The sequence below is a fragment of the Hyla sarda genome, chromosome 6 (genome assembly GCF_029499605.1).
Source record: "Hyla sarda isolate aHylSar1 chromosome 6, aHylSar1.hap1, whole genome shotgun sequence".
NCBI classification, from domain to species: domain Eukaryota; kingdom Metazoa; phylum Chordata; class Amphibia; order Anura; family Hylidae; genus Hyla; species Hyla sarda.
The window spans coordinates 114,126,978-114,143,412 of NC_079194.1; the positions used below are offsets into that span (position 1 = coordinate 114,126,978).

Below are 16,435 nucleotides of genomic sequence, written 5' to 3' on the forward strand. Positions count from 1 at the left end.
TGATAACATTTTCAGCAGACAGTATGTTCGTTCTGCCTGTCAATGTTGGCGTTCTTGGCATTTTTTTCATGGAAGGGTGCAGACAGATATTGCATGAAACAAAGAGGCTTAGGTGCTAGTATGTTGTGTACCCAGCCGACTGCTGATTCCCGCTGGTCTGGTCGCCCAGTGTGCTCTAATTTATCTTGACATTTTGCTCGCAGAAGTAAAACCATCATTTTTTGTCTTATATCTTAGCTGACATCAAAAAAGCCAAATGCCTCAGTGGATTGTGAGAGATGTATGTCATGTATGTACAGAAATACAAAGCAAAGAGATTCAAACCTCAAAGCCCAATAGACTGGATAAAAGGAACATGAACGGTAAAACAGCCCCATTAACCCTTGACAGCTCATATAGCAAACTAAAAAGAGTTGTCTGGTTTAGAATGCCACATTTATTTAGGTCTCACATTTATTAACCAGAGAGCAGCTACAAAAGAAAAACTCTCCCTAACTATTAAACTGGTAATCCCATCGGTGACATTTATGGCAGCATATCCAAGGATTTCTGCAAATAGACAAGTATTCTGCTTTATTCTGATTCTGTAACTTCTATAAACACCCCTCTGCTTTCCCTACCTCCACATACGTTTGCCCAGTAGTTTGACCCTGTGATCCGCCCTACCCCCATTGATCCCATGCCCCTCCCCGATCACAGACTGTAATATGTTGTTGTTTTTCAAATTTGTTTCTTCGATATATAGAGTGATGGAGAGGAGTGTTAGTGTAGCATGTGGTACGGTGTATAGCTTAGGGAACCTGTGCTGTATATTGTACTGTCATGCTTTGTGCGATTGTAATTTATTGTATGATGACTCAATGACGAATAAAGCTCTTTCTGTAACTTCTATAAAAGTAAATGGGAATTGTAAAAACCGGCACAGCACTATAAGCTATGTCTTCATAAAACTACAGAGACAGTGTTGTACAGCTTGCAATGCTGTGTGTTTCTTTAACTCTCATTAATGTTGATATGGATATATATATATATACTGCCGGGAGCTTGTGACGTCATAGCCCCGCCCTCATGATGTCATGCCCCACCCCCTCAATGCAAGTCTATGGGAATGGGCGTGACAGATATTGTGAGGGGGTGGGGCTATAATGTCACAAGCTCCCGGCGCCGGCTCCAGCGTTCGGAACAGTTTGTTCAAAACGCTGAGCAGCAGAGTACCCCTTTAAGCTCCCCTACACTACATATACAAGAATCTTACTAGAGAACAGTTACCTTTTCTCTTCACTATATGTTCCGTACTGTTCTGTACTGCCAGGATGAGCTGCACATTTGGACATCAGGTGAGGGCGGCTCAATCTGATCATCCTGGAACACACTGCATGTACTGTACTTGATCCTGTCCGCTATATAGAAAGTGATTTGTAGCTCCTAGAAGCTTTTTCTGACTTCTTAAATTAAGGACTTGCTTTATCTGTATTAGTTTTCTGGTCATTTTTCTTTAATTTCTATTTTGTGTCGTTTTTAGATGACATTTTGGAGCTCCAGGACCAATGACCAGGTTTCCATTGAGTTATGGTCTCAACATCCCGCCGCTGGGGACCCCCGTGATCTTGCACACGGCACCCCATTTATAATCAGCCCCCGGAGCATGTTCGCTCCGGGTCTGATTACCAGCGACCACAGGGCCGACGGCGTGTGACGTCACACCCCGCCCCCCTGACAGCTATCACGCCCCCTCTCATAGGCTTGCATTGAGGGGCGGAGCGTGACGTCACACGCCTTGGGCCTTTTAGTCGTCGGTAATCAGACCCGGAGCGAACACGTTCCGGGGACTGATAATAAACGGGGTGCCCCAGCGGCAGGACTCCCGGGGTGCCCCAGTGGCGGGATCACGGGGGTCCCCAGCGGCGGGACTCCCATGATCAGGCATCTTATCCCCTATCCTTTGGATAGGGGATAAGATGTCTAAGCACCGGAGTACCCCTTTAACAGATTCCATGTAATACCTTATCCTGTGGTGACACTGCAGGGAAACGGAACATTTGCTGCTGGGTTCATCTAACAGATTACAGCTAATTGTAGGACCCAACTGGGAAACCCGCAGGGCCTTTGCTTGGGTGTCATCCAGCCAGTAGTATGTTTAATAAATACTTCTGATGTCTGTGATGTCCTGAATGCTAATTTGCTACTTTATTATGTTTTGCAGTAATCTGTAATGTTTAATACTGTTTATAATACAGCAAAGGCATTTCTCCAGACATGGCTGTGAGCAGAAGGAGTGGACATATCAACACATGCACCTTGGATTTTTCCAAAAGGAAGGGAGGAGCTTTCTCTGCTCCAGCCTCTCCAATGAGGAAAAGGAAGTGCAATCAGTACAAAGTAGAGTAGAGGGAGTTTAGTGCAGCCTCTCTGCAGAGAGATGTGAAAGTTAGCCTCTCCATAAAAGAAGAAGAGGATTGTTTGTGAGAAGAAATGCTGAGGATAGGACTACCTCCTGCTAAGAATCCAGCTTTGGGGTTCCTGCTAATAATTTCCATCCAAGGTGTTCCCTTAAAAGGGTACTCCATTGTTTTAAAACGTATCCCCTATCCACAGGATAGAGGATAAGTATCTGATCATTGAAGTACTCTGCTTGGCTGTCTCCGGTGCTTCATATCGAATGCATGGAGGGGGCATGTCACAGAGCTGGGGTGTCGTTCTGGAGATCACGGAGAGTCAGGAGTAACTCTTTAATAACCTTATCCTAAGAGTGTTATCGAGAGTAGAAGGAGTTTTAAGATTTCACAACATTAATATGAGAAATGTTCCTGGGGAAACAAGTGGATCTGCTAGGATCCAAATACCAGAAGGGCAAGAGTAAAGTGCACATGCTCCAGGTACCTTAGAAACGCTTACATTGTGGGTCAACCCTGCCCCAGTAACAAGACTGCCTTTTAACCGGTTGAAGGACTATGCCTCCCCTTTGAAGACAAAATCCCCTGTTTTCCAGTAAAGGAACTGTGATTGTGTAAGGTTTTCACATTACATTTAATTCACACCATATTTAAGCTATATATCAGCATGTATATATACATATATCACTAGAAACCTATCAAAAATGTTTGCTGACGTTTTATAGCATAGTATAACATGTTTCCAGCAGGTTTACTGATTTTAAAAAGATTATCCAGGATTTAAAAAAGCAGAGCAGACAAAAAAAAAATAAAACCTGCAGCACACCTGTCCTCGGGTTGTTTGATCAGGTGTCGAGCTGTTTCTGGAAGAACTTATCTCTGTTTTTCTATTTCTGGGTAACCCCTTTAAAGGGTTACTCCACTGGACAGCGTTCGGAACTAAATTTTCCGAACAGTTTTCGCACTGCGGGGGTCGGCCATGCCCCTCGTGACATCAAGGCCACGCCCCCTCAATGCAAGTCTATGGGAGGGGGCATGATGGCAGTCACGCTCCCTCCCATTGACCGTGACATTGAGGGGGTGTGGCCGATCCCCGCAGCACAAAAACAGTGTTCGGAACTTTTAGTTCCGAGTGCTGGCCAGTGGAGTACCCCTTTAATGGAAAAAAAAAAAGTTACTCTGTTAAACCGATTTTCCGAACATAAACGTCTGTCTGAGTGGTAAAGCGGGGTCTGCTGCACAAAGTATATGTTCGAGTATATATCATACATTCAAACATATACACTCGGCAGACAGTAAAATCAGCAAAAATCCTTGTTTTTTGGGGGACTTCTTTAGCACGGTGGCTCAGTGGTTAGCATTGTTGCCATGCAGTGCTGGGGTCTTAGGTTCAAATACTTCCCAGGACAACATCTGCTACAAGTTTGTGTGTTCTCCGTGTGTTTGTATGAGTTGCATCCCACACTCCACAACATACTGATCGGTGAATTTAGGTTTAGTCCCAGTGGGGACAGGGGTCATTTTTGAGTGTACAGCACTGTGAAATCTGTGTGCGCTATATAAAGAATAATTACCATTAATAATAATACTTGAATTGGAAATATGCAATTGCAAAAAATGGGCAAGCACTCTATAACGCTTTAATGAATATAATTTTTCTATTTTGTCTGTTACGCCGAGCGCTCCGGGTCCCTGCTCCTCCCCGAAGCGCTCGCGGCGTTTCTCTCCCTGCAGCGCCCCGGTCAGACCTCCTGACCGGGAGCGCTGCACTGACATTGCCGGCGGGGATGCGATTCGCATAGCGGGAAGCGCCCGCTCGCGAATCGCATCCCAAGTCACTTACCTGTCCCGGTCCCCGACTGTCATGCTCTGGCGCGCGCGGCTCCGCTCTCTAGGGCGCGCGCGCGCCAGCTCTCTGAGATTTAAAGGGCCAGTGCACCAATGATGGTGCCTGGCCCAATCTCCCTGATTACCTTGCACCTGTTCCATGCCCTACTTATACCTCACTTCCCCTGCACTCCCTCGCCGGATCTTGTTGCCTTAGTGCCTTGAGAAAGATATTTCTGTGTTTACCCATACTGTGTTCCTGACCTCCTGCTATTGCCATATTGACTACGAACCTTGCCGCCTGCCCCGACCTTCTGCTACGTCTGACCTTGTCTCTGCCTAGTCCTTCTGTCCCACGCCTTCTCAGCAGTCAGCGAGGTTGAGCCGTTGCTAGTGGATACGACCTGGTTGCTACCGCCGCAGCAAGACCATCCCGCTTTGCGGCGGGCTCTGGTGAATACCAGTAGCATCTTAGAACCGGTCCACCGGCACGGTCCACGCCAATCCCTCGCTAACACAGAGGATCCACAACCAGCTAGCCGAATCGTGACATTGTCTTTTTTTCCCCCGGTGGAGCTGTATAAGGGCTTTTTTTATTTTATTTTATTTTTTAATAACTGTTTAATAACGGCTTATTTTTAGTATGACCAATGTATTCACTTTACCATACAATGTAATGTGAAACAAAAAAAAATAAAAAATAAATATTTGTGGAAATGTGCCATTGGAGGTCATTTTTACGCCATTCACTGTGCAGTAAACCGGACATGATAACATATGGCATATTTCATATATTTTGCAAGTTAAAAAAATGGAAAAGTTGGTGTGATGTATCATTTTTTTCTGCGTTGATCTGTTCTTTTTCTTGGTACCCAATTTTGGGGTAAATTGAACTTTTCTGATTACTTTTTATTATTTGTGATAAGGGGTACAAAAACAGCAATTCTGTCATTTGATTTTTTTTCCATTTACGGCGTTCGCCATGCAGGATAAGCGGCATTATATTGTATTAGTTCGGACATTTGCCACTCTTGGGAATTTACAAGTTTTACTTAGAAAATGGAAAAAAGAGGGGTTATTAGAATTCTTATTAAAGGACTTCAGTATATTTTATTTTATTTCACTGTGTGATCACTTGTACACAGGGCTCAGTTCCTGCACTTTTTCCACAGCATGAACACCATTCCCATTAGCAGGAGTCCTACATGACCAGCCCTTGCGTGGAAATCTTGGATGAATTTCCACACTTTTTTCCCCAAGACTTGACCCCTGCTTGTACAGTTCACTACAATATATATGTATTACAGTGAATGTCAAATTACTATGCCAAGTGGTAAAATAAGTGCTTTCATGGCAGACATGGAGGTCTTTATAAGTAACATGGCTGCCATGGCACCCTGTAAATACTGGGGGTTCCAGTTGGAGACTGTAAAGTACCAACATGAAGCTCTTTACACCATGATTGCAGTGGTTGTCACTTTCAGTGACATCCGGATGGTTAAATGACCATCATGGAGATAGCTGTCAGCTGGAGATAATTGTATTGCCCATAATAATGGCATTGCGATGGGTACACTGTGTCTGGCTCTTGTGGTGGTACTACAATTCTCATTCTTATAGGTGAACTGTTTTCTGGTATTATAAAAATGCTGTGCCTATAACTGTCCCAGTTATGAAGGTATTTTGGCTAACTTTATTAAAGGGGTACTCTTTATGTTATTTTCTTCTTTTTTTTTATTTTTTATTTTTTTTTAAATCAACTGGTGCCAGAACATTAAACAGATTAGTAAATTACTTCTATTTTAAAATCTTAATCCTTCCAGTACTTATCAGCTGCTGTATACTCCACAGGAAGTTCTTTTCTTTTTAAACTTCTTTTCTGCCTGACCACAGTGCTCTCTGCTGACACCTCTGTCTGTCTCGGGAACTGTCCAGAGTACAAGCAAATCCCCATATCAAACCTATCCTGCTCTTGACAGTTCCTGACAGACAGAGGTGTCGGCAGAGAGCACTGTGGACAGACAGAAAAGAAATTAAATTACTTCCTAAGTAATTAAATTACTTCCTCTGTAGTATACAGCAGCTGATAAGTACTGGAAGGATTAAGATTTTTAAATAGAAGTAATTTAAAAATGTCTTTAACTTTCTGGCACCAGTTAATTTAAAATTATTGTAATTAAAAAATGTGTTTCACCAGAGTACCCCTTTAAGGGAGGTAAAGTGGTGGTCACTGTTGTGGGCAGGGTTGTGGAGTCGGTAGATAAATGTTCCGACTCCGACTCAGACTCCGACTCTGCAGTTTTTTTGTACTTCCTACTCCGACTCCTCTGTATTAATATGCAAATGTATTTATAAACACTTACAGTTGAATCCAAGAAGCTGTTCCACCAAGTTCTTCTAAGCTCTTCTAGCAGAGAGAGGTAGTTGGGCAGAAGCTGCTGCCTTCTCCTTTTGTGTGCTAATCTGCTGCTGAAGACAGGGCAGTGGGAGGATCCAGGAAGGGGCATTTATTATAAAACATGATTTCCCTAGTAGAATCCCATAGTCATCTTTAAAGTTTAAGCTAACAATCAGAGTTTACAAGTTTTTATAGCCTTAGCTGAATGGCAGCAGTTTTTCCAATGGTTTACAGCTTCAGTCTTGAACTATTGACCCTCCATTCCCTTCACTTATACAAGTGTCTCTAGTCCTGAAAAAAACATATTTACTTAATCCCTTATCAGTAAGAGGCTAGGTTACCCATGGGTTCCCTGTAACAGAACGTTGCGTGCCATATAGTAAAGCACATGAAAAGCATGCTTCTTCACGGTCACTTAACGTGTTCGTTTTGTGGTTACGTGAGGCACTGCATGCATTGGTCTTTATTCTTACAGTAGAGAAGTCATTAATTATAATTTTTTGGGAATTGGGACATTTAAACTTGCTTTTTTTTAAATTCCGATCTAAATTTAGTAGGAGTCAGAGTCGGAGTGCATTGTTTGCCGACTCCGACTCTAGGTACCCAAAATTTCGTCAGACTCCGACTCCTCAGCACTGGTTGTGGGGATACTTTCTTGCACTTAGGCTTTGGTTGGTATGGAGACTGTGTTGCTGTGATTGCTACGGTGATACAGGTGGTGGACACGTACATAGGGGCAGTGTGATTGGCAACTGGGAGGGACACTGTTCCTGTCCCTGTTATGGGGAAAATGTGGCATGTAGGAAATGTGCATTTATCATTCACTGGTTCCCGTTCCTAAAAAATGAGGCATTATGTGTCTGCAGCTAATGTCAGGAGATGACACTGTCGCACAGTTCTTGCAAGAAGCAAGTGAAAGCTGTCAAGAAACTGACCCATCCTTAGCCTTCTGAAAGGTTAATAAGACACACAGTATCCAGACTAATTATACTCAGGTCAGTATAATGTATGTGCACGAAGCTCCATGGAAACGCTCGGCTCGGTTGTCAGGGTAACAATCCGCGCCTGTTTATTTTTTGTATACATTTTATTATAGAAGCTCAGCTTTTTCCTCGGCGTCTCCGGTGACTGACAGCGCGAAAACTTCATCATTAATCATCTGTTGTTACAAGACATTTTAATTAGTTATTGTGTCAGCTATTAGGCGCTCGTCGGAAGTCAGAGATGAAGTCTACATTTGGGAGGGTTTATTTCTCGTTTTAAAGATCAATTGTTTAAATTGGTAATTAGGCGACTGACATTTAGGACGGAATTAATGAATCCGGATGATGACAGAAGACGACATTTGGGAGAAGGACAATATTTGACTTTTGCCCATCTGTTCAGATCAAGGTGCACAATTACCGTGATGTAATGACAGCGACACTTTCACAAATTAGAACGTAATTTAGCATTGTTTTTTTTTTTTAGGGAGGGGCTTTGCCCTTCCTTTACAGTGTTAGCATAGACAATAGTGCCACCATAATGCATCCTAATCAAAAGTGCCTCCAGTTAAAGGGGTACTCCGCTGCCCCAGCATTCGGAACATTTTATTGATATCACGCCATGACCCCTCAATGCAAGTCTATGGGAGGGGGCGTGATGTGGCATGACCCCTGCGATAAGACATCTTATCTTAAGATGTCTAGGAGGGGAGTACCCTTTTAAAAGGAGCCTGTCATGTTGAACAAGCATTCTGATCATCAGCGTCAGAAGAAGCTGAGCAGATTGATAGATGATACTGTGAGAAAAGATTCAGTATAATATAATATATTCATTTAAATCTCTGCTTATTCTAGGCTTATGAGTCCAGGGGGTGGTCTTACACAGTGACTGCCAGGTATCTTCATTAAGGAAAGGCCTTCAGTACCTGAGTAAGGCCGCCCACTGGACTACTAAGCCCAGAATAAAGAGAGATATCTATCAATAAGTTACAATTTATAAGTTTTCAAAAAATTATATATCCTTTTGCTACTATTCAGGGTGACAGGTTTTCTTTAAGGGTCTATTCACACGTACAGTATTCTGCGCAGATTTGATGTGCAGGATTTTCGGCTGCAGATTTCAATGTAAACTGAATGACTGAACACAGCTTGAAATCCTGCGCATCAAATCTGGGCAGAATAATGTACGTGTGAATAGACCCTCAAAGAGGTAATCTGGGGAGGAGGTTTTAAACATATTTCTTCAAGGAATGGGTAGTTTAAAAAAAGCAACAACCATATTTACCTTCCTCACTCCCACACCGCTGTCACCGGTATTAAAGAGCTCCGCTCCCTGCTGTGGGGTGCTTCCAGGGTTGGGTGTTGGGTACGTGACATCACTGGAACACTCAGCCAATCAGAAGCCGCAGTGGTGTCCTGCCTCAGCCACTGATTAGCTGAGAGGGCCTGTGACATCATGGCCACAAACCTGGACGCAGCACACAGCAGGGACTGGAGCTCTGTAATACCAGGGGCTGCACTGGAGCGTAAAAGGTAAGTGTGTATGTATGTGCTGTTGTTTTTTTTTTTCACTACCCACTTCCTGAGAAAATGCATATAAAACATGCTCCTGGATAACCCCTTTAAGAATACTGCAAGCAGAGGGCTTCCATTCACACAACCATACAATTACCAGAGAAAGTTCACAGCATACATATTGGCTCACATCTGTGCTTAAAGTTCCATTAAGATCCACCAAAAATACTGGACAAAATAGTGCAGCATGCTACCAGACACCATGACAGAAAACCATCAACCCCATTAAAGTCAATGGGGTATTTTGGGCATAGCTGGTGTGCGGCATGCAACGAATTATCTGCTGGTGCAGTTTTTCCCTCATTGTTTTGCTTCAATAACAGAACAATGAAAGAAGCAATGCCAATGTGAACCCTGCCTTATACACCTCCCATTGAAGTTAATGGCTATGCACCGGGTAGTCTTCACACCAGGCAATGTACAATACTCTCATAAAGCAAAGACTTAAAAAGTGTCTTTAAGGGTGAACATACAGATGAGATGTAATAACATACATAATGGATGAGTGGCCCTGCTTCTGGACCTAATTCCAACCTGTCCAATCCTTTTGACCCCAGTGGTAGAATTTAGGGTTAAGTCCATTGTCCCTCATATCCATCAGACTGTGACAATGTAATTATTGTAAAGTATCTCACCTTTTTCGATGGCACTGATCCCCATGGATGGCTGGCACAATGGAGCCTTTTTTTCCCACTTTCCCTCATCGCTGTTGTAGATCTCCACTGTTGCCAGTGGACACTGGTCATAATTCATACCACCAATCACCAAAACCTGTTTCCCCACCGTAACTGCTGCAGCTCCAGCTCGGGGGGTTGGCAATGATGGTAGCACAGCCCATGTTTGAGACACCACATCCAACATTTCCACTGTGTCCAAAGGAAGTCCCATTTTGCTACAACCTCCAATCACGTACAAATGGCCATCTTGGTATGCTGGTGTGCAATAAACCCGGCACGTGGGCATCGAAGGAAAGACTTCCCAGTAGAGGGATGTGATGCCACTGGAGGCCATTATAGAAACCGGCATTGTAGACAACTAGAGCTATGTGATGCAGGTCAGCCAGCCAAGGTAAATGATTCCATCTATTACCAGCCAGGGCTTTTAGGGAGAAAATAATATTACTCCACATCTGGGGGCAGAAATCTATTGATCCAGTGTCATTCTATGGCTGGTTGTCACTTCATAATAACAGGCAGGAGGACATCAAATCCTTCCCATATTCCACAAAGTCTTCAATGGGTAGATATACGGTTGACACAACATACAGATTGACTTGCTTTCACTCTAGAAAAAAAGAACAAATATTAAAAAAGTTCCAGTCTGTTACACAATAGGTCTGAAAATTATACCATTAAAAAAAGAGTTTCTCTGGAGTCTACCGTAAAAATCTGAAGCACAATTCCATTGACTTGAATGCAAAATCATAATACAGATTCATATTATTAGACTCTCTTCACCTTTATGCATTTTTGGAAAGTGTGATCAGAGTCTTATAGGGTTTGTCATGTTACTTGGCTTTTCCCAAATACATCTCAGTATATAGACTAAGCATACGATAAAGCAAAACTATATGGCAGTCAGGGGCTGTGGAATGGCGGGAAGCACATGGGAGAGACTTCAGCTATGTACTCAATATTTATAGAGCTGCAATAGAATGTCAGGTTTATCACAACTAATGAATCTTATCTCAGAAACGTCAGGATGTGCTTGTCCATTAAGAACTGACAGACATCAAGTAGTTACATAAAGCAATTATATTCTGCTCCGTGCCCGTGGTGTCTCAATAACATGCAATTTACAGAATCTCACCTAGCAGTGATGTCCTGTTCTAGCCCTCGGACACATTTCCCATTTTTTAGACATATATATATATATATTACTGATGGTACCAAGAGAATCTAATGACATTTTTACAGTTCTGTGAGAACAGAGGAGATGAAACAGATTCACAATTATATGTAAATTTAAATGAGATAACCATAAACCTATAAGATTCTCATTATCAGTCTGTGCACTGTATGGCTCAGTCAGCCTTAAAGGCTAATTTCACATTAAAGAAGCACTCCAAGTTTTTTGCCCATATTGTGCATACTGACCATGACTACAGCACCATCTGTTTTATTCCAGCACAGCTTTATCAATATGTTTCATCACTGTAACTGCATCATGTGATTATAAGTCTGATAGCTCTTTCACCCCTTCCCTTCCAACATGTCTAATGCGGCTATCTCTATGGGACCAGGATTAGAGATGAGCGAAGTTATAGTAATTCGATTCATCACAAACTTCTCGGCTCGGCAGTTGCTGACTTTATCCTGCATAAATTAGTTCAGCTTTCAGGTGCTCCGGTGGGCTGGAGACTCTTTCCTAGGACTGTATCCACCTTTTCCAGCCCACCGGTGCACCTGAAAGCTGAACTAATTTATGCAGGATAAAGTCAGCAACTGCCGAGCCGAGAAGTTTGTGATGAATCGAATTACTGTAACTTCGCTCATCTCTAACCAGGCTATATAGTAATTAGACAACTCCTCTGACAACGTATTCACACATTGCGTTTTTGCTATGGTTTCTTTATGCCGTGATGTATTTATTTATTTTTTGCCTGCCTTTGTTTAACCTCTTCAGGACACAGTATGGATACGCCCTGCATTCCGAGTCCTTAAGGACCGAGGGCGTATCCATACACCCGTGGGAAATCCGGTCCCCACCGCTAGCCGGTTGGGGACCGGAGCCGGATGCCTGCTGAAATCATTCAGCAGGCACCCTGGCACATCGCCCAGGGGGGTCCTGAGACCCCCCATGTCGGCGATCGGAGAAAATCGCATGTCAATTCAGACATGCGATTTTCTCCAATTCCGGGCTGATCGGGTCTCTGGTGACCCGATCACCTGGAAAATAGGGCTGATCGGAGCTGTCAGCAACAGCCCCGAGCAGCCTAAAGGATTGGAGTGAGGTCGCAAAGCTGCGATCTACTCCTATCCCCTGGCATTAGTCAGAACGGAGTTCTGACCAATGGCAGCGCAGGACAGGGGGTTGCCATGGCAACCCCCGTTCTCCCCGCCCCTGGATGTCGAGGGGCTCTGGGAAGAAGATGGAGGCCGTACATGCAGGAGAAGATGCCTGGGGACCTGGGATCTTCGCTGGAGCCTGCTGGATCCTGATCAGGTAGGGAATCGACAGTGGGGGGGGGGGGGAATTGAAAGTGAAAGTAAATCGATCTTTACTGTGGCAACCACTAGGGGGGCCAAACTGCAACTCCCAGCATGCCCAGAGAGCCAAAGGCTGTCTGGGCATGCTGGGAGTTGTAGTTTTGCAACATCTGGAGGGTCATAGTTTGGAGACCACTGTTAAAGTGGTGTCCAAACAGTAGCCCTCCAGATGTTGCCAAACTACAACTCTCAGCATGCCTCGACTGCCCAGGCATGCTGGGAGTTGTAGTTCTGTAACATCTGTCCCTTCAGATTTAGCAATTTTCATGACATTTTTTGAAAATTGCTGCTCTACTTTGAAGCCCTCTAATTTTTTCAAAAAGCAAAAGTATGTTCATTTTATGATGCCAACATAAAGTGGACATATTGTATTTGTGAATAAAAATACAATTTATTTGGAATATCCATTTTCCATACAATTAGAGAGCTTCAAAGTTAGAAAAATGCAAAATTTTCAAAATTTTCATGAAATTTGGGTATTTTTCACCAAAAAAGGATGCAATTAACGCCGAAAATTTACCACTAAAATAAAGTAGAATATGTCACGAAAAAACAATCTCAGAATCAGAATATTCGGTAAAAGCGTTTTCGCGTTATTAATTCGTAAAGCGACGGTGGTCAGAATTGCGAAAAAGGGTACAGTCCTTTAGGTGAAAAAGGGCTCAGTCCTTAAGGTGAAAAAGGGCTGCCTCCTTAAGGGGTTAAATCACTGTAAAAATATCTCAATGTTACCAGAGTTATGATATAATGTATAAATGAGTGAAAAATGCTGTAGAAAGTCAATGTGTGAAAAGTCAATACTCATAAAACAATTCAGGTGTGATAAAAGGTCAAATCACTTTCTCCTCATGGCAATATTCCTCTGAACACTACTGCACATTATGTGAACTGTCCATAACCCACTTATGAGTCTTATCAGTTCACCTTGGTGAAGTCCAGCACCAGCAACCTGATGAGATGAACAGGTGCAGTGAACTCCACCTGCAAAGCCAGAGGAGCAGAAGTATACAGCCGTCATGCCCCCTCCCATAGACATATATGTAGGGGGCATGGTGTGACGTCACAAAACACTGAAACCCGAAGCCGGTGTTCTGAACATAAATGTTTAGAATGCAGGGATGCCGACCCGGAGATCACGGGGGTGCCAGTGGCTGGATCCCCGCAATTGGACATTTTCTACCTTATCCTTTGGCTAGGGGTTAAGATGTCTAGGGACAGAGTACCCCTTTATATATATTTACAGAATAACAGCTTCATCTCCTAGAACCTAGTATGAAGTTTGTCCAGGATTAGAGAAACAGCCCTTCACCTGCCTATGAGCCGTGTCTGGTATTGCAGTTTAGCACCATTGAAGTGGATAGGGCTGAGCTGCAATACTAAACACAACCTGTGTAAAGCTGTGGCACTGTGTTTGCAAGAAAACAACCATGTTTTTCTAAACCTGGAAAGCCCTGTCCAAGGACATAGAGGGAAGGATCACCATTTATCAGAGTGAAAAGCTACTTTAAAGGGGTACTTTGCCGAAATACATCTTTTCCCCTATCCAAAGGATAGGGGATAAGATGTCTGATCGCGGGGGTCCTGCCGCTGGGGACCCCCACGATCTCTGGGCCGGCAGCGGCGGTGTCCAGAACATGAAGGCTTGGAGCCTTTGTGTTCGTGACATCACGCCCCCTCCATTCATGTCTAGTGGAGGGGGCGTGATGGCTACTACATAGCCGTCATGCCTCCTCCCATAGACATGAATGGAGGGGGTGTGGCGGCTGTAGTCACCAGTCATCCTTCTCGGAGCAGTGTGATCGCTCTGTGCACGGATGACTAGGGTGGTGCACCGGAGATCGTGGGGGTCCCCAGCAATCAGACATCTTAACCCCTATCCTTTGGATAGGGGGTATGATGTTTTTTGGTGGAGTACCCCTTTAAGAGTACCTGTCACAAAAAATTATGTTACTCAGTGCCTAATCCTGATCATGTACATATGATTTTTATGTATCTAGCACATGTAATTCTCTTACAAATATTTTATTTCTCTTGCTCACTTGGTCTGTCATTCTGTGCTTTGAAGGGAGCATGTCCTCACTCTGCATGACTTATCTTCCTCCCTGAGTCTGCTGTGCTGTATCTCTTCATCCAATCATTGCACACTGTTCTGTAATCCCCTCCTCTCTGTTTTTATGTTGCAGTCTAATAGTACAGGAGTGAGAACAAAGGAGTGCTAGTTCCACCCTCACTTTACTGGACTTTGTCCATGCCTGTGCTTCAGCTTGGATAAAAAAAATATGATGCAGCTGGACAGAATTATGTTCTGAATAATATGGGGACGCCTAGTGTGTTTTTCTATAAGTCATGATTGCTATAAAAAGCAGAAATATATTAGAAAGGTTCAAGGGGTACTCTCGTGAAAATCTTTTTTTTTTTTATATCAACTGGTGCCAGAAAGTTAAACAGATGGTAAATTACTTCTATTAAAAAATCTTAATCCTTCCAGTACTTATTAGCTGATGAATACTACAGAGGAAATTCTTTTCTTTTTGGAACACAGAGTTCTCTGCTGACATCATGACCGGAGTGCTCTCTGCTGACATCTCTGTCCATTTTAGGAACTGTCCAGAACAACATATGTTTGCTATGGGGATTTTCTCCTACTCTGGACAGTTCTTAAAATGGACAGAAATGTCAGCAGAGAGCACTGTGCTCGTGATGTCAGCAGAGAGATCTGTGTTCCAAAAAGAAAACAATTTCCTCTGTAGTATTCAGGAGCTAATAAGTACTGGAAGGATTAAGATTTTTTTATAGAAGTAATTTACAGTACAAATCTGTTTAACTTTCTGACACCAGTTGATAAAAAAAAAAAGTTTTCCACGGGAGTACCCCTTTAATGTTTTGCCTTTAAAAAGTTTTTGAACATGACAGAGTGCCCATTTAAAGAAAGGTTTCTACTCTAGAGGATGTGTGTAACCATGTAGATTGCAATGTCCAGTGGCCGACAGTTTCTCTTGGTTATCCAAACTGTGAGGGGCTTCAGCAGTTGGGCCCTATGATTAGCACTTGGTCACAGAGATGGAAATCAAAAAAGGGTCATTCAAATGGAAAGGTCTCTCTCTACTTAAAGGAGTAGTGCAACAAAAACTTTCTTTCCCGCATTGAGTTTGGTTTTAAAAGATATATAGAGCACCATGCCCGAATCCACAGCGGTACCTGAGATCTGAGCAGTCCGGAAGCTGGGCTGTTCCACAGTAGCTGTGACGTCCGACCCCCTGTATGCTGCCACTTATCGCTATTTTTTTTTTTTATGGCAGGCACAGGGCATAGGAAAGTTTTTATTTTAAAGATTTTTATTTTTTATTTTCCAATATTACAATAAGCCGATGCAAGACAAAATTATTTTATCAAATACCCTGCAACCCCCCCTTTCTCCCTTAGAAAAACAGAACCAATTTCTTCTAAAAACAGCACCACACCTGTCCTCAGGTTATGTGTGGTATTACAACTTGTCTCCATTCACTTCAATAGTACTGAGCCGTTATACCACACACAACCTGAGGACAGGTGTGACACAGTTTTTAGAAGAAATCAGCTCTGTTTTGCTAATCCTGGATAACCCCTATAACAGAGCTGGTATTGTGCCATTTTCACAGATTCACGTACAATAATATTACTTCATAGCTTAGTCTCGGACCTTAGTGACACCAGGGACAGAATACCTTCCCATATTAGTTTCTCAGTTTTACCAGGGAGCATACACTAAGTTGTTCGCATGCTGCATTATTCAGGTGACACAAATGTCTCCGCTTCCCAGACCCTAGTATCTTCATGAATTATTAAGCAGCCACCACACTCCTTGTAGACTGCGGTCTTATGATCTACCTCCTCTCTGCACTCTGACCGGGACACACAAAGACATGTGTATGAAGGATAATAAAGTGATAGAAATCATCTTCGCCAACATCTGAAGGGTCCAGGTAAGTGGGCCTCTAGTAGGGGTGACATTGATGGAAGCATTTGGGCGGTAGAAGTGAGATTCTAGATCTTTCTTGACTACTTGATCTT

At 43.2% G+C, this 16,435-nt stretch overlaps 2 protein-coding genes across 2 annotated transcripts in view; one reads left to right on the plus strand and one right to left on the minus strand.

Annotated features, from left to right (window-relative positions):
• The window catches only part of KLHDC8B (kelch domain containing 8B), a 165,996-nt gene that overhangs the window by 115,065 nt on the left and 34,496 nt on the right, over window positions 1-16,435 (minus strand). Inside the window, exon 2 of the mRNA XM_056524759.1 lies at window positions 9,812-10,460. Coding sequence (XP_056380734.1) covers window positions 9,812-10,202 — 391 coding nt within the window. The 5' untranslated portion in view covers window positions 10,203-10,460. The remainder of the gene's footprint in view (window positions 1-9,811; window positions 10,461-16,435) is intronic.
• Window positions 9,021-16,435, plus strand: part of LOC130275990 (uncharacterized) — a 158,686-nt gene continuing 151,271 nt past the window's right edge. The window contains exon 1 of the mRNA XM_056524762.1: window positions 9,021-9,134. The gene's annotated coding sequence lies outside the window, so the exon portion shown is untranslated. The remainder of the gene's footprint in view (window positions 9,135-16,435) is intronic.